This window comes from Salmo trutta, chromosome 18 (genome assembly GCF_901001165.1).
Source record: "Salmo trutta chromosome 18, fSalTru1.1, whole genome shotgun sequence".
Taxonomy (NCBI): Eukaryota; Metazoa; Chordata; class Actinopteri; order Salmoniformes; family Salmonidae; genus Salmo; species Salmo trutta.
In genome coordinates, this window is record NC_042974.1 from 35,564,445 (window position 1) to 35,584,150 (window position 19,706).

Below are 19,706 nucleotides of genomic sequence, written 5' to 3' on the forward strand. Positions count from 1 at the left end.
TCATCTGATGCAGCACTCCATCACTCTCCTACTTGGTCAAATAGCCCTTACACAGACTGGAGGTGTGTTTTCCCACTAAGAGCAAACCAGATGGGATGGCGTATTGCTGCAGAATGCTGAGGTAGCCATGCTGGTTAAGTGTGCCTTGAATTCTAAATAAATAATTGACATTGTCACCAGCAAAGCACCTCCACACCATCACACCTCCTCCTCCATGCTTCACGATTGGAACCACAGATGCGGAGATCATCCATTCACCTACTTTGCATCTCATGAAGACACAGCGGTTGGAACCAAAAGTCTCAAATTTGGACTCATCAGACCAAAGGACAGATTTCCACCAATCTAATGTCCATTGCTCGTGTTTCTTTGTCCAAGCAAGTATCTTCTTCTCATTGGTGTCATTTAGTAGTGATTTCTGTGCAGCAATTCGACCACGAAGGCCTGATTCACACGGTCTCCTCTGAACAGTTGATGCTGAGATGTGTCTGTTACTTGAACTCTGTGAAGCATTTATGTGGGCTGCAATTTCTGAGGCTGGTAACTCTACTGAACGCATCCTCTACAGCAGAGGTAACTCTGGGTCTTCCATTCCTGTGGCAGTCCTCATGAGAGCCAGTTTCATCGTAGCACATGATGGTTTTTATGACTGCACTTGAAGAAACTTTCAAAGTTCTTGAAATGTTCCGGATTGACTGACATTCATGTCTTGAATTAATGATGGACTGTTGTTTCTCTTTGCTTATTTGAGCTGTTCTTACCATAATATGTACTTGGTCTTTTAACAAATAGGGCTATCTTCTGTATACCACCCCTACCTTGTCACAACACAACTGATTGGCTCAAACACATTAAGAAGGAAAGAAATTCCACAAATGAACTTTTAACAAGATACACCTATTAATTGAATGTATTCCAGGTGACTACCTCATGAAGCTGGTTGAGAGAATGCCAAGAGTGTGCAAAGCTATCATCAAGGCAATGGGTGGCTACTTTGAAGAATATAAAATATATTTTGATTGGTTTAACACTTTTTTGGTTACTACATGATTCCTATGTGTTATTTCACAGTTGATGTCTTCACTACTATTATTCAAAAAACCCTTGAATGAGCAGGTGTATCCAAACTTTTGACTGGTACTGTATGTGTGTCAAATGAAGTGAAAGTAACTGTTTAAATGTGATGAATCCCCTCTGATCTAGTTTGACCGTCAGCAACACTGATGGTTATAGGTGGGTAAATATTAATCCCAGCCATAACCCTGAGTGGAAAATCCTAATGTTCATTGTACTTTACTTCAGTAAGCCCTGAAAGCTATTGTATGTCTGCACGCATGCACGCACGCACGCGCACACACACACACACACACACGCACACACACGTATAACTGAAATCCGCTCTCATCTGATGAAGAGTATGCATTTGAATTCCTAATTGTCCATTGTTCCCAAAATATGCACTCTGACATGTGGGTAAAGAAAAACATTACGGTATACAACCTGACAAGAACCCAGATGATCCCAGCTAAAGGGCACACAGTAATGAATGAGCCATAGATTAAAAAATGAATGGTTTATAAATTGTTAAAACATATCTTACGGGTTCCAAAGTCAGAGGACAATGTATACTGTATCCGCGAGCATGGAAATATGTTTTGTGTATGTTCTTTACCAATGGACATTGTGCAAACATACATGGATTGCAAAATTGTATCCAAGCATAAAAAAGGCATCCAAAATATAGCAATCCATTTACAGCACACAAAATATTTCCTTATCTCCAATTTCAAAGAGATTTCATCAGATTGGCTAGACTAGTGGCTCCCGAGTGGCGCAGAGGTCTAAGACACTGCATCTCAGTGGAAGAGGCGTCACTGCAGTACCTGGTTTTAATCCAGGCTGCATCACATCCAGCCGTGATTGGGAGTCCCATAGGGCGGGGCACAATTGGCCTGGGCTAGGCAGTCATTGTAAATAAGAATTTGTTCTTTCCTGACTTGCCTAGTTAAATAAAAACATTTAAAATAGTGTACCCTTTGTCTTATGAAACAAAGATAAAACATACATCTTCATGTGGCAACCCAATCCACATCCATTTAACTTCAGATTTCTCCATGAATCAATAAAACCTAAAAACATTTTTTTTTTACAAGGAGAGAAAAATGAAAGACAGTGGAAAGCAACACCCAAACACATTCAGTAGCATGGCTGTCTGGCTGGAGCAGTCAGTGGAAGTGCAAAACAAATACATGTCACAAGGGCGGGTGAACAGAGGAGAGGATGAAAAGAGAGATGAGGCTGGAAAAGATACATGTCTGGGCCCTGGGTAAAGCATTAGCCGCCATAATGGGAGACTTCCCTATCAGACAAACAGCAACAGTACTAGAGGGAAGGATGGCTTCACTGGTAAGAAGCAGGTCATGCTACAGACAAATATCACAATCACCACTATATGCTTTACAACTCTATGGCATCAATTGTCAAAAGAATGGCTAGTTGACACAAACTGATGTTTCCTTTGTTGTGGGATGATGGAAGGTTGAATATTTGCCTGTTCAAAAGCATGATACTGTATTGAGCCTCTGTTATGGGATTTGCTTTCAGCCAACATGCACTAAGCTTATCCATACACACAAGTCATCACAGTATCATATGCACTGACATTGAAGCTGTACCATAATCTTGTTTTTGTAATCTCCTATATCACTGTGTCGGAAGAATGGTCAGGGTCAACAAAGTATTTCAAGAATTGAATTTAAATCCTAATTGAAAACAAGGGGCCCTTTGCATTAATAAATGGCATTTAGATTGATTCCCTAAATTGATTGAGTTTAAATGAAATTGACTCAGGGTTTACTCACAGTTCCAAGCAGAGCTGACAGGATTCAGGAGTTGATCCAATAGTCCATAGCAACCTGAAAGTCTGATTCTTTTCCTGACTGGGCCCTTGGGGTTCTGTACCCATAACACAGTCCACATTCACATAGTCTCAGAGGAACAGGGTCTGGTGGGACTGGCCGGGGATGTATTGGTTGTGATCAGGACACACTTTGTTCCTGTAGCTAATGTCCAGTGGGCTGGGATTCAGGGGACTTCCAAGTTTCAATTCATGACACGGTTTAAAAGTTGTCTCGAGCTCAGTGATCTCCATAAACACATACCACCTGAAGAAAGAGAAGACAAGAGAAAAGGTTGGACCATGGTTGCTTCTATTAAAGTGGCTATAGAAAACCTTATTGCCTCCTTACTATGGTGACACCCGCAGATATAGTACATTCAAAATAGCTTCAAAAAGACCAGGGAATTCAATGAATACAGTCATGACCTGGACTCCACTCTGTTTGCTTATTAGTCAAAATACATTTTTCTCTTGCTCATTGTTTGGGCCTGACTCAGAGGAAAAGTCTTTATAAAAGAGATGAACAAACTATAAAGCTACTTCCTGTGTACACCAGAAATGGGTGTCTGATTGAGTGAACTGTACCGTAGAGAGAGATTGTACTATGCTAGACTGTGTGGGTGAGAGAAGGGAGGGTCGAGGAAAGAGAGAGAAAAAGAGAGAAAGAAAGAGAAGGGGTGTAGTGTTCACAGTCACGAGTGTGTGTATGTGTGCGTGTGCATGTTATTCTGTTTCTTTGTCTGCACTGAGACAAACCCCTTTGTTCTAGCCCACACAGTGTGGCAAAGCAAAATATGAACATTTCAAGAGCTATTAAATCGCTAAGCATGCGATCTAATCCCACCCACGGCAGAATTTCAGAACAGAGTGAGGAATAGACAATCAGTTACGCTATTTCTCAACAATATAAACATTGAATACTTAAAATGTTTTACATGACAGCCAAGCCAAACGCATACACAATACTGTTTTTATTATGGAATCTACACAAAACACATCCAGTTCTGTACATATTTGAAATTGCCAGTGTTTCATTCCAATGTGCTCTAAACGACTAAGTATTGCTACACATTGTTGCATTTTGGAATCTGAGCACCCAAAACAAAGCATTAACTGTGGCGTTACTCTATGGCTCTAGCAGTGTACGAAGGAAAAAGCATGGCTCTGAGTGCTTACTCGCTCCCTCTCGCTCTCCCAGACCCAGAGTTTCTCTACCCACAAGTGGAAACACAAAGCCAGATTGTTAGCACCCGGCCACTGAGACAAAGCAGAGGTGAGTCAGTGAACTTAGCTGGAGAAGCCCTCTCATACAGAGCTGTGATGGGAAAATAGGGCCTCCAGGAAAAAGAGAAGAACTATTGTGCAATGTCAGTTTTCTACTGATTCAAAATAATGGACGAGAACCTGGGACAGATAAGGAGCTTCTATTGGGTTACATGATAATGATCATATTCTAAAACTGCTGACACAGATCATACAAACAGTTACTTATCCCTGTTGACAGTACATGACTTTAACTGTTCATTGGCTTACTTAGGGATGCACGATATATCGGTTAGTATATCGGAAACGGATGATATTAACTAAAAATGCCAACATCGGCCCGATGTCTAGTTCAAAGCCGATGTGCAATACCGATGTCAAAGCTGACGTGCATACCTACAGTTGAAGTCGGAAGTTTACATACACCTTAGCCAAATACATTTTAACTCTGTTTTTCACAATTCCTGACATTTAAAATCCTAGTAAAAATTCCCTGTCTTACGTAAGTTAGGATCACCACTTTATTTTAAGAATGTGAAATGTCAGAATAATAGTAGAGAATTATATATTTCAGCTTTTATTTCTTTCATCACATTCCCAGTCGGTCAGAAGTTTACATACTAATTGAGTGTATTTGGTAGCATTGCCTTTAAATTCTTTAACTTGGGACAAATGTTTCGGGTAGCCTTCCACAAGCTTCCCACAATAAGTTGGGTGAATTTTGGCCCATTCCCCCTGACAGAGCTGGTGTAACTGAGTCAGGTTTGTAGGCCTCCTTGCTCGCACACGCTTTTTCAGTTCCGCCCACATATTTTCTATGGGATTGAGGTCAGGGCTTTGTGATGGACACTCCAATACCTTGACTTTGTTGTCCTTAAGCCATTTTTCCACAACTTTGGAAGTATGCTTGGGGTCATTGTCCATTTGGAAGACCCATTTGCGACCAAGCATTAACTTCCTGACTGATGTGTTGAGATCTTGCTTCAATATATCCACATAATTTTCCTCCCTCATGATGCCATCTATTTTGTGAAGTGCACCAATCCCTCCTGCAGCAAAGCACCCCCACAACATGATGCTGCCACCCCCGTGCTTCACAGTTGGGATGGTGTTCTTCGGCTTGCAAGCCTCCCCCTTTTTCCTCCAAACATAACGATGGTCATTATGGCCAAATAGTTCTATTTTTGTTTCATCAGACCAGAGGACATTTCTCCAGAAAGTACGATCTTTGTCCCCATGTGCAGTTGCAAACCATAGTCTGGCTTTTTTATGGCGGTTTTGGAGCAGTGGCTTCTTCCTTGATGAGCGGCCTTTCGGGTTAAGTCGACATGGGTCTCGTTTTACTGTGGATATAGATACTTTTGTACCTGTTTTCTCCAGCATCTTCACAAGGTCCTTTGCTGTTGTTCTGCGATTGATTTGCACTTTTCGCACCAAAGTACGTTCATCTCTGGGAGACAGAAGGCGTCTCCTTCCTGAGCGGTATGATGGCTGCGTGGTCCCATGGTGCTTATACTTGCGTACTATTGTTTGTACAGATGAACGTGGTACCTTCAGGTGTTTTGAAATTGCTCCCAAGGATGAACCAGACTTGCGGACGTCTACACTTTTTTTTCTGAGGTCTTGGCTGATTTCTTTTGATTTTACCATGATGTCAAGCAAAGAGGCACTGAGTTTGAAGGTAGGCCTTGAAATACATTCACAGGTATTTACTCAAATGATGTCAATTAGCCTATAAGAAGCTTCTAAAGACATGACATCATTTTCTGGAATTTTCCAAGCTGTACAGTCAACTTCTGACCCGCTGGAATTGTGATACAGTGAATAATAAGTGAAATAATCTCTGTAAACAATTGTTGGAAAAATGACTTGTGTCATGCACAAAGTAGATGTCCTAACCGACTTGCCAAAACTATATTTTGTTAACAAGAAACTTGTGGAGTGGTTGAAAAACTAGTTTTAATGACTCCAACCTAAGTGTATGTAAACTTACTTCAACTGTATATAACGTAGTTAGATGACATAATGACACCACGAAAAATACAGCGCTACACATAACAAAAGCAGAGAAATACTAAGCGCACACTTCCAAAAACTAAACAAAATCCATTAACACCAAGATAATGGAATTCATTGCCCTTGACAATCAACCGTTCACTGTTGTGGATGATGTTGGCTTTTGCCGATTGGTCGAGCACCTCGAGCCCCGGTACACACTACCAAGTAGGCGCTATTTTTCAGATGTTGCCCTACCGGACTTACACAGTATTGTTGAAATGCACATCTATGAGCCACTTGCTATGGGTGTCACTGCTATTAGCTTCACGACTGACATTTGGACCAGCAATGTCAGCTCAATGAGCATGCTGAGTATGACAACACAGTGGGTCGACGAAGATTTCGTACTGAGGAAAGCCGTATTGCATGCTCAAGAATGTGCTGGTTCTCATTCCGCTGCTGCCATTTCAATGGCATTTGAGAAGATGTTTGAAACTTGGAAACATGAACACACTCCTAGCGCCATTCGAACAACTGATTAGAGAAATAAGCTAATCAACTGTGTCATGACGTTGCCCTGTTGGGTGAGGTTTATGACCCCCCCCATAAATACCTTTCCCCTTTTCTTTCCACTCTACAGAATAGACTCTTGGAAAGCCCTTTGTTAACATTGAGAGAGTATGGTAACATCAAAAGGTTGGGGAATAGAACAATATTTCCCTTTCTCAAGCAGTTGAAAGTGTCAGTTGGTACTTAAAGAATATGATGTCAGATCAGTTGGTGTCTGGGACATTATATCTGATGATAGAACGACATAACTTGTATCTTGGAAAGTCTACACATTCTAGTTATCAGATTCACATGGAATTGTTGTGCAATTTAAATTTGAAATATGAAACTATTTGTGAAAAGATTAAATGTAATTTTAGATTCTAAATGAGAGAAATTTTTTCATAAGTACACTATGCTCACTCAGTGGCCACACCCAAGAGAACAGACATTGGTTGAGAACTATGAAACACGCCGTTCTCTCCCCCAATACAAAAGCCGGTTGACGGAAGTCAACCATAGTTCCTGATGACGTGAGGACTGGTGTCCATTCATTTAAAGGGATAATTTCAACTACAACTTAACATTTAATTCCAGCAATGTTAGGACTTTCGACTAGAACAGCCAGAATACACCGTGATCTGATTGTGGCAACTTGGTATGAACTTTGAACGATTATTCACTAAATAAGAAGTGATACCTCCTAGACGTTGCGTTATCAGCTGCAGCTGAAAACGTACGTGGCCTAGGAAAGGACAGACAATCTCCTAATAACGACAGGGTACTTTAACGTATCCGCTCTATAACACTACGATCAGAAAGATTCTTCAAAGGACAATGGCGATCTCTGCTGGGTAACCAGTCTTCCATCTTCGACCCATATCGAAGCGCAGCTCAGTGTAAATATATCTTGCATTTTCATTTTCCGAATAAGTGGTTATTAGAAGGCATAAGATTCTGTATTTACGGTAGCATAGCTTCTCAAGTTCCGATAGAGACCCATTCCCTTTGTCCCTCAGTCTTCCCACTATTTCATTCAAACCCAACCCCCTTCCTTTGTGTAACCAGCCGTCATATCGGGTTAGCACTAGGGGCTTTTCATGACGTGATTAGTAATCGATGTATGATCTTTCCTGTGTATATATGTAATTCTGTGTGATTATTTAGGTATTTAGTAAATAAATAATTAAGCCAATTTGTGTATTGCTGATTCAACTTATTAGCTAGGGTTCGTGCAGATAACCAAGTACTTACGACAATCAGAATGAGACTGAATAAGGTGACGATTAACAATTGACTGCTATTGATAGTAAAGATCTTCAGATCTTTAAGAGAGTGGATTTGGGAGATAACCGATCTATATGCTTCCGTGGTACCCCAGGTTATTAATGGCTTAATTGTTGCATGGTTTAATTAAATCACGTAATCAATTAAACGTTAGGTAATTGATTTGATAAAATAGCATGTCATATAATTTAATCATAGTCAGAGACACGACAACTGCGTCTGCAGCAGGCGTGATACCCTCTGTCATGGCATTGAAACGCCTGCTCAACAAAACTGCCGACACACACTGTGGGGTTAAAACTTACAAAAGTACTCGAGGCTGTGAACAAGTGATTGGGTGGTATTCTCTCTGAGCCTCTTTACTGTGTCGCCACCATGCTTGATGCTAGGTACAAGGACCGCTACTTCGATGCAGACAAGAAACAGGGTTTACGTGAATTGTTACATATTGTACACTACACAGCTGGACAAGATGGAAACGGACACAGTGACAGTGCGCACTGAGGAAGAGAGGCCACGGACAGACAGAGCTGAAACTTCAATGGTTAACATGTATGATGAAATCCTGGTTGAGACTGAACAAATGAACAACGAAACAGCACAGCAAGTAAGTGAAAGAAATAGGTTTTGATTACGTTTTACTGGTAATGGAGACATAAGTAAATGCCAACAAAATAACTTTTTGGTCAGTGTGGTTTGGTGTGTATCTGTGGTGTGTGTAACCTTTATTTAACAAGGACGACCAAACCCGGACAACGCTGGGCCAATTGTGCGCTGCCCTATGGGACTCCCAATCACGGCTGGATGTGATACAGCCCAGATTTGAACCAGGCACTGTAGTGATGCCTCTTGCACTGAGATGTGTGTGTGTTAAGTATTTAACTGTACTAGAATGCTTAAAAGGCCACAAAAATGTTAAATATCGGTTATCGTAATCAGGTTTTCTTTGGCAAGGAAAATATTGGATATCGGTATCGGTCAAAAATGTCATATCGCTGCATCCCTAGTTTACTTGATTTGATTGAGTCAAATTAAGCACATATTTACCCACGCAACATATGGAAGCTGTTTACCATCTTTCGTGTATGCCAACATATAAATTACTTATCTTATTAAAAGGGTTTTAAGTGGATTGACCCTGAATGCATCTAGGTGCACTGTTTCGCAGCAACAAAAATATACAAACTAATAAATTCACATGTTCCTAATGTAATACATTTTTTGGGCTGAAGTATACATTTGACTAATTGAAGCAGTGTCCATTCAGCCCATATTTTAACTAGACCAGTTTACTGATGAGACTACAACATACAAATCACAAGGAGGTCATAATCTATTCCCTGATGATTTAGTAGACACAGTACAACATTTTGTGTCTATTGTGTCTGTCTGTTTCGATACCATGACAAACAATGAAAAAATTCTCTGGATTATGGTATGGCTCAGCCAAGGACAGCCAGAGCATACATAATCTACCTGGACCCCCACGGAGAAAGATGGGTGTGAGTTTACTTTTTGGGAGTTGTTTTTGTGATGGCAACACAATGACCTAAAGAGCATTGCCTAATGACAAATGAGTGACCTCAAACAAGTACAACAGCACTGAAAGTCACAAAATATAGTAAAGTTATTACAATTGCACTCCGTACTTGTAATCCAAGAATGTGAAAAACTGGATTGTAGATGAACAATTGCACAATAACAAGCAAGGCTAAACACGATAAAACATTTCCCTCAACCCTTGATCACCATGCTGTGCAAAGTAGCCTGCAAGAGTCCCGCAGATACAGTCACAGGAGCCCCACACTGACACAGGACTGTCACTGATGGCACAGCCCCACCCCCTGACCAGGTCATGCACAAACAAATCACATTAGAGAAGCTGTCAGTCAAATATGAATCATAGTGTATCCCGGCAGAAATGGCCCTGTGAGTGATCTCTGGAGCTGGAAAGATAATGCTGCTTTAGCTTTCTACTGGACTTTTACTAACGTTTCTTCACTATGATATTATTTACAGACGAGGAAGTGAATGAAGAAAAGCAGTACTTGCAATTAAAAAATATGTGAATATCAATGACCAACTATTATCTGGGGCTAGATCAGTCACATTGCCCTAACATGGAATATCGCTAAGCGTGCACTATGTAGGGAGTTTTTCAGGAAAATAATAAACCAAATGGAGCTAAGCACAGGCAAACATGGTATGTCTGCTTTCCACCAGACACTGGGAGATGAATTCACCTTTCAGAAGGACAATAACAATAAACAATAAAACCCAAAGCCAAATCTACACTGGATTTGCTTACCAAGAAGACGGTGATTGTTCCTGAGTGGCCAAGATACAGTTTTGACTTAAATCTTCTTGAAAATCTATGGCAAGACTTGAATATGGTTGTCAAGCAATGATCAACAACCAATTTGACAGAGCTTGAAGCATTTTGAAAATAATAATAAGCAGATAATGTACAATCCAAGTGTGCAAAGCTTTTAGAGACTTAAAGAGAAACACCCACAGCTGTAATCACCGCCAAAGGTGATTCTAACATGTATGTTAGAATCCTTACAGTGGGAATTCCTACAGTGCATTCGGAAAGAATTCAGACCCCTTGACTATTTCCACATTTTGTTACATTACAGCCTTATTTTAAAATGGATTAAATACATGTTTTTCCTCATCTACACACAATACCCCATAATCACCAAGGGAAAACAGGTTTTTAGACATTTTAGCAAATGTATTCAAAATTAAAAACTGAAATATCTTATTTACATAACTATTCAGACCATTTGCTATGATACTCAAAATTGAGCTCAGGTGCATCCTGCTTCCATTGATCATCCTTGAGATGTTTCTACAACTTGATTGGAGTCCACCTGTGGTAAATTCAATTGATTGGACATGATTTGGAAAGGCACACACCTGTCTATATAAGGTCCCACAGTTGACAGTGCATGTCAGAGCAAAAACCTAGCCATGAGGTCAAAGGAATTGTCAGTAGAGCTCCGAGACAGCATTGTGTCGAGGCACAGATCTCGGGAAGAGTACCAAAACATTTCTGCAGCATTGAAGGTCTTCAACAACACAGTGGCCTCCGTCATTCTTAAAGTTTGGAACCACCAAGACTCTTCCTAGAGCAATCAGGGAAGAAAGGACTTGGTCAGGGAGGTTACCAAGAACCCAATGGTAACTGAAAGAGTTCCTTTGAAGATTGGAGAACCTTCCAGAAGGATAACCATCTCTGCAGCACTCCATGAGAAACAAGATTCTCTGGTCTGAGGAAACCAAGATTGAGCTCTTTAGCCTGAATGCCAAGCGTCACATCTGGCGGAAACCAGGCACCGCTGATCACCAAGCCAATACCATCCCTACGGTGAAGCATGGTTGTTGCAGCATCATGCTGTGGGGATGTATTTCAGCGACAGGGATTGGGAGACTAGTCAGGATCAAGGGAAAGATGGAGCAGGAGAAATCATTGATGAAAACCTGCTCCAGAGCGCTCAGGACCTCAGAATGGGGTGATGGTTCACCTTCCAACAGGACAACAACCCTAAGCACACAGCCAAGACAACGCAGGAGTGGCTTCAGGACAAGTCTCTGAATGACCTTGAGTGGCCCAGCCAGAGCCCGAACATGTCTGTAGAGACCTGAAAATAGCTGTGCAGCGAAGCTCCCCATCCAACCTGACAGAGCTTGAGAGGATCTGCAGAGAAGAATGGGAGAAACTACCCAAATACAGATGTGCCAAGATTGTAGCGTCATACCCAAGAAGACTTGAGGCTGTAATCGCTGCCAAAGGTGCTTCAACCCTAACTGAGTAAAGGGTCTGAATACTTACGTAAATGTGATATCAGTTTGCAAAAAAAAATAAAAATTTTTCCTTTGTCATTATGGGGTATTGTGTGTAGATTGATGAGGACTTTTTTTTCTCTTTAATCCATTTTAGAATAAGGCTAACATAACAAAATGTGGAAAAAGTCAAGGGGTTTGAATACTTTCCGAAGGCACTGTGAGTGTGTATATAAATATACACTGCTCAAAAAAATAAAGGGAACACTTAAACAACACAATGTAACTCCAAGTCAATCACACTTCTGTGAAATCAAACTGTCCACTTAGGAAGCAACACTGATTGACAATAAATGTCACATGCTGTTGTGCAAATGGAATAGACAACAGGTGGAAATTATAGGCAATTAGCAAGACACCCCCAATAAAGGAGTGGTTCTGCAGGTGGGGACCACAGACCACTTCTCAGTTCTTATGCTTCCTGGCTGATGTTTCGGTCACTTTTGAATGCTGGCGGTGCTTTCACTCTAGTGGTAGCATGAGACGGAGTCTACAACCCACACAAGTGGCACAGGTAGTGCAGCTCATCCAGGATGGCACATCAATGCGAGCTGTGGCAAGAAGGTTTGCTGTGTCTGTCAGCGTAGTGTCCAGAGCATGGAGGCGCTACCAGGAGACAGGCCAGTACATCAGGAGACGTGGAGGAGGCCGTAGGAGGGCAACAACCCAGCAGCAGGACCGCTACCTCCGCCTTTGTGCAAGGAGGAGCAGGAGGAGCACTGCCAGAGCCCTGCAAAATGACCTCCAGCAGGCCACAAATGTGCATGTGTCTGCTCAAACGGTCAGAAACAGACTCCATGAGGGTGGTATGAGGGCCCGACGTCCACAGGTGGGGGTTGTGCTTACAGCCCAACACCGTGCAGGACGTTTGGCATTTGCCAGAGAACACCAAGATTGGCAAATTCGCCACTGGCGCCCTGTGCTCTTCACAGATGAAAGCAGGTTCACACTGAGCACGTGACAGATGTGACAGAGTCTGGAGACGCCGTGGAGAACGTTCTGCTGCCTGCAACATCCTCCAGCATGACCGGTTTGGCGGTGGGTCAGTCATGGTGTGGGGTGGCATTTCTTTGGGGGGCCGCACAGCCCTCCATGTGCTCGCCAGAGGTAGCCTGACTGCCATTAGGTACTGAGATGAGATCCTCAGACCCCTTGTGAGACCATATGCAGGTGCGGTTGGCCCTGGGTTCCTCCTAATGCAAGACAATACTAGACCTCATGTGGCTGGAGTGTGTTAGCAGTTCCTGCAAGAGGAAGGCATTGATGCTATGGACTGTCCCGCCCGCTCCCCAGACCTGAATCCAATTGAGCACATCTGTGACATCATGTCTCGCTCCATCCACCAACGCCACGTTGCACCACAGACTGTCCAGAAGTTGGCGGATGCTTTAGTCCAGGTCTGGGAGGAGATCCCTCAGGAGACCATCCGCCACCTCATCAGGAGCATGCCCAGGCGTTGTAGGGAGGTCATACAGGCACGTGGAGACCACACACACTACTGAGCCTCATTTTGACCTGTTTTAAGGACATTACATCAAAGTTGGATCAGCCTGTAGTGTGGTTTTCCACTTTAATTTTGAGTGTGACTCCAAATCCAGACCTCCATGGGTAGATAAATTGGATTTCCATTGATTAATTTTGTGTGATTTTGTTGTCAGCACATTCAACTATGTAAAGAAAAAAAGTATTTAATAAGATTATTTCATTCATTCAGATCTAGGATGTGTTATTTTAGTGTTCCCTTTATTTTTTTGAGTAGTATATATAAACACACACACTCTCAACATGATGCAGGACTCCATCACTCTCCTTCGCCAAAAAGCCCTTACACAGCCCGGAGGTGTGTTGGGTCATTGTCCTGTTGAAAAACAAATGATAGTCCCACTAAGCGCAAACCAGATGTGATGGTGTATCGCTGCAGAATGCTGTGGTAGCCATGCTGGTTAAGTGTGCCTTGAATTCTAAACAAATCACAAAGTGTCACCAGCAAAGCACCCCCACACCATCACACCTCCATGCGTCACGGTGAAAACCACACGTGATGATCATCACTCACCTACTCTGCGTCTCACAAAGACACGGCGGTTGGAACCAATAATCTCAAATTTGCGCTCATCAGACCAAAGGACAGATTTCCACCAGTCTAATGTCCATTGCTCGTGTGTCTTGGCCCAAGCAAGTCGCTTCCTATTATTGGAGTCCTTTAGTAGTGGTTTCTTTGCAGCAATTCGGCCATGAAGGCCTGATTCACACAGTCTCCTCTGAACAGTTGATGTTGAGATGTGTCTGTTACTTGAACTTTGTGAAGCATTTATATGGGCTGCAATTTCTGAGGCTGGTAACTCTAATGAACGTATCCTCTGCAGCAGAGGTAACTCTGGGTCTTCATTTCCTGTGGCGGTCCTCATGAGAGCCAGTTTCATCATAGCACTTGATGGTTTTTGTGACTGCACTTCAAGAAACTTTAAAAGTTCTTTAAATTTTTCCCGGATTGACTGACCTTCATGTCTTAAAGTAATGATGGACTGTCATTTCTCTTTGCTTATTTGAGCTGGTCTTGCCATAATATGGACTTGGTCTTTTACCAAATAGGGCTATCTTCTGTATACCACTCCTACTTTGTCACAACACAACTAACTGATTGGCTCAAACGCATTAAGGAAAAAGCATCTTTAAGCAGAAAGAGTTAAAAGGGCTATTCCACGTGCATGTCGATATATTTCTGGGATGCAGGATAGGAAATCAAGCTATAGGTTCACAGAGAACAGCTGATCTTACGGTAAAGTGTTTAACATTCCTTGTCATGACATAAGCCACTAACATCTGTAGTTGTGGTTTCTAGACATACTGAACACGGATGTGTGGGGACGTTTGAGGAGGTTTTGCCAGGTGGATGTGTGGAGCTGTGCCTTTGAAATGCTAATGCTAGATACATATTCATCACAGATATTGCATTTCATGTCATAAATGACTGTGATCGATTTAGAGTGTGGATGGAAGAGCAAAGAAAACCTCAACCAATGACTCCAGAGATCCCCACCCTTGAGTTTTAGGGGACCAAAAATTACACTTCTAGGCCACAGCCAAGGCGGGACCAGGAACTGGCAAACATAATCATTACAATTACAACTCAACGTATCCTCTACAATGTGGGGTCAAACTTTATCAGAACTCCTCACATGTTCATCATGCTGAAAAATAAACATTACAGTTATTCCACAATGATGGGCAATACATGGTAACTAGTGTCATAATTATTTTACAACTTAGTAATTTAGCATACACTCTCCCAGTGCATACATTTTTCGTACTGGTCCCGCATGCGAATCGAACCCTACAACTCTGGCGTTGTAAGTGCCATGCTCTACCAGCTGAGCCACACGGGAATCATAAAACATACTGTACTTTACAGTTTCAGTTTCTAGGATGCCATTCAAGAACTACGCAGCACCGTCATCTTTTCAAATGTTTCAAATTAGCTTCTCACAGCTGGGTTTCATGACTGCTTAAGTTAAGAGTTTTAAAGAAACAGCTCTTTGTGTTAGCTTGCAGACGGGCACATTAAAGTGAAAAGACACTTCCTTCTCTCCCTCAACATCTACTCACTGTAACCACTGGCATTCCCTATAAATGAACATCCTCTCCACTGAGTCAGATCAGGACACATCAAGTTGTTGAATGATATCTGATGTACAACACACAACAGTCGATCACAACTTGTCGATGTGGTCATCCTGTTGATGACCTTGCTCTCTGTGATGCTACAATAAACTGTCTATTACAGTAATCTTATGCAAAGGCCCAATGATGATAACATAGATAGAGGTTTTGTAAGGCAGTGCACTATAACTGACACGTCCCACATCCCACAATCCATATAAGGAACATGGGCAATTCCATTCCCACACAGTTTATCATTCTGATTACAAGGAAACGTTGTGTATTTTTTTGGCAAGCCAACCTCCTCCCACAGCTTTCACTACAGGGAAGTGAAAGGCCAGGCATAACTTATCAACTTGGTTTGCTCCAGTGTGACTAATGCATTGTAACATGCAAACTCAGGTTGATACTTCAATGAGTCATGTTTCCTCTTCCCCAGGGACAGATTTAGCCTATGCGCATGCACACACGTGCATACAAGGTCTCTCTGCTTCTTCTCTCTCTCTCTCTCTCTCTCTATTTTACTTTCTCTCACCCCAGCAGGCCTCTTAGCAACAGAAGACTTCTTAAGCATCCTATTTCAAGGACACAAAGCAGACTAAATAAAATATAACAACATTCTAGAGCCTCTTAACTTCATCATCCCAATTGTAATTACCCAGCTGCTCACAAACTGATGTATAGCAGCAATAAGCTCAGATGCACCCTTCAATCTTAGCTTTAGTAGAACACACACCAGGGTGGTTTGCAATTGTCAGTCAATCCATATGGTCTGCAATATATGCCAAATGAGCCAAGTAGGAGCATACTACCAGGTAGGAGCATACTACCAGGGGTTGAAACATAAACCGTGTGGATTGTATCAGCACATTTGGGTATACAGGGCAGTTAAAAATAAACTGTACATTTTCTATGAGATTTCATACATTGTTATATCAGCCACTTCCTGGCAATACTATGCAACTCAATCCTTGCAAAGATTTTAATGAACGAAACCCAAAATCTTGCAGCATACTCCAAGCAGAATATGAATAATGAAAGATGGACAATGTAGCCTTTGTGTTTATTTCCTGCGATTTGCAAACACAGTGAAGTGAACACGGCTTCCCAGTGTCCTCCCTATGGATGGAATGGTAAACAGTTCACAGCCAATTCCCACTTCAGATTAGCAGGGAAAATGGCTAAATTGACCTCTATCTAGACTCATTCTCCTCAGAGATGGACAATTCATCCATATCCACTCCCTCTCATCTAATCTCTCCCTCCCCTTTTTATCCATCCGATGTCCAACTGCATACCTGATGCGACTGTAAAGGCTGCAGGATTAGATTTTATAGCTGTAATATAATTGTGCTTCTATGGCAACCATTGAATTATTCCTTAGGCAGATGGCAATCTGAATCTTTTCAGCAAACAATGTCAGAGCACGGAAGTGGATCTTGACATTCATATAACAACCCTGGGCAACCATGGGCGTGTTCTGTATGTGTTCTAGTGTATGAACCTAGTGAACAGAAAGATAATAAAAACAAGCGATTCATTCAACTACACATTTATTTAACCTATTCTGTGGTGTCAAACTGGTGCCGATAAAGAAAAGGAGATGAAGAGATACTCATGAATGGATTTAGCCAATGGTTCAGCCTTACTGAATGTGGTCACTGGTTAATTGAGTCATGATGAGGAAGTACATACACTTAGTACATAGGTTCAGTCAATGCTAAACCATTTTGAGTGAATTTAAACCAATAGTAACTCAAGATTCTAATAATCTGAACTAGTACTTCTGCTAAATTAGTTCAATTAGCCCTTCCTTCCTCTTCCTTGTAAGAGTAGGCACAGTATATTGAATGCTGAGGAGATACCAAACCGTTTGGTAAAATGTTTTGTCCAATCAAAAGCATAAAGAGTAATGTTGTTACAGCATGGGAATAGTACATATTTGTAAAGGTCCGAGTTACACACAAAATACACATACAGTATAAACTATGCCATTTGTTTGAAATGTCTGTCTTTAACTGAATTGCAATTAAGCAAAAGCCAAACCTGCGAAACACTTATTGAAGTGATTACCCACTACCCAGAATGTGAATCAGGACATGAAAAAAAAAGTAATCATGAAATGAATCATCTCCATTTGAGCAACACGTATCTAATCCCATCCCACATATCTCCAGGTCTGTAAAAAAGCCAATATATTATTCAGCGACTTCTGGATGAAGCATCTGTTTATCAGTCTAAAATTATCTAGATTTATTTTGGTCATTTGATCAGGGATAGAACTGAAGGATATTACAGCACTGATATTGTGAATGAATAACATCTATAATTCATGCGTGAGAATACTGATTAATTTGAATTCTAGGCCTATGTCACATATTGAACCAATTACTGCCAAATGTACCTCAGAGTCTATTTGCTGTTATACAGGCTAATAGGGTTTCTTCACATTAAACAGAGAAATGACTTGTTGCACGTGGTATATCCTTTCAATGATGTGCCTTTGTTAAGAGGATCGGATTTTAGAAAGGCGTGTAAAACAAACACAGCACACATTCAATCAATCCAGTCCCCCAGAAACCTGTCTGGAAGGTTAAATGCAGGCTCCTGTTATGAACATGACAGGAGAATCAACATTACCTAAACGAAGAGCACACATAAATGTATTTATACAATGGGTGGGTCTAAACCATGGACACTGATTGGTTAAAAGCTATGACGTTGAAATGCCTTTTTACTCAGTTGCCTCTCACTGCGCAATCCAATGTCTCATCAGCCCAGGCAGGGAAGTTATAAACTTGATCTCCACTATAAAAAGCATTGTCACGGTTGTCGTTGGTTAAGGAGGACCAAAACGCAGCAGGTATGTGCAGGCTCATCTTGATGTTTATTTACTTTCCAAAATGAACATACAAAAATAACAAAAAACGAAACCACAAACAACAAAACAGTCTGACTAGGCACAAGGCTAAGCACAGAACAATCACCCACGAATCACAAACACACCCCAATATATGGGACTCTCAATCAAAGGCAAAGAGAAAACACCTGCCTTCAATTGAGAGTCCCAACCCCAATTAATCACCCATAGACATACACTCACTAGATTCCACATTGACATACATAAACCTAGACCATAAACCAAAACCCCGGAAATACTAAATCAAACACCCTTTAAACAAACACACCACCCTGAACCACATAAAACAATACCCTCTGCCACGTCCTGACCAAACTACAATACTAATTAACCCTTATACTGGCCAGGACGTGACAGTACCCCCCCCTTAAAGGTGCTAACCCCGGAAGCACCTTTAAAACAAAAAACAAAACCAAAACAACAACCCCAAACAACAAAACAAAAATTCCCCTCTACTAAAGGGAGGGAAGGGAGGGTGGCTGCCGTCAACGACGGCACTGTGCTACACCCCCCCTCCCCAACCCACCTATATCAGGAGGTGGCTCCGGTTCTGGCCGTTCCGGGCAGTCGGGCCACTCTGGCAGTTTGGGGCAGTCTGGCAACTCGGGGCAGTCTGGGCAGTCTGGCAGCTCGGGACAGTCTGGGCAGTCTGGCAGCTCGGGACAGTCTGGGCAGTCTGGCCACTCCGGCAGTTCAGCGCAGTCTGGCCACTCCGGCAGTTCAGGGCAGTCTGGCCACTCCGGCAGTTCAGGGCAGTCTGGCCACTCCGGCAGTTCAGGGCAGTCTGGCCACTCCGGCAGTTCAGCGCAGTCTGGCCACTCCGGCAGTTCAGGGCAGTCTGGCCACTCCGGCAGTTCAGCGCAGTCTGGCCACTCCGGCAGTTCAGCGCAGTCTGGCCACTCCGGCAGTTCAGTGCAGTCTGGCCACTCCGGCAGTTCAGCGCAGTCTGGCCACTCCGGCGACTGTTGACTGGCGGGCAGCTCCGACGACTGTTGACTGGCGGGCAGCTCCGACGACTGTTGACTGGCGGGCAGCTCCGACGACTGTTGACTGGCGGGCAGCTCCGACGACTGTTGACTGGCGGGCAGCTCCGACGACTGTTGACTGGCGGGCAGCTCCGACGACTGTTGACTGGCGGGCAGCTCCGACGACTGTTGACTGGCGAGGCTGGGTTTACGCACTTGAAGGCTAGTGCGGGGAGCGGGAACAGGACGAGTCGGACTGGGTTGACGCACTTCCGGGTCCGCACGAGAGAAAGGAGCTGGAAACCCAGGGCTATGG

General features: G+C 42.6%; 1 protein-coding gene across 4 annotated transcripts in view; it reads right to left on the reverse strand.

The window, feature by feature from the left end:
* Positions 1–19,706, reverse strand: part of LOC115153236 (receptor-type tyrosine-protein phosphatase epsilon) — a 94,204-nt gene that overhangs the window by 45,275 nt on the left and 29,223 nt on the right. Inside the window, exon 2 of one of the 4 annotated variants that reach the window (XM_029698463.1) lies at positions 2,862–3,164. The exons of 2 other annotated variants lie outside the window; for them this stretch is intronic. In XM_029698463.1, coding sequence (XP_029554323.1) covers positions 2,862–2,979 — 118 coding nt within the window. In that variant the 5' untranslated portion in view covers positions 2,980–3,164. Of the gene's footprint in view, positions 1–2,861; positions 3,165–19,706 lie in introns of those variants that run through there. One more of the 4 variants, XM_029698466.1, reaches the window with a different exon arrangement.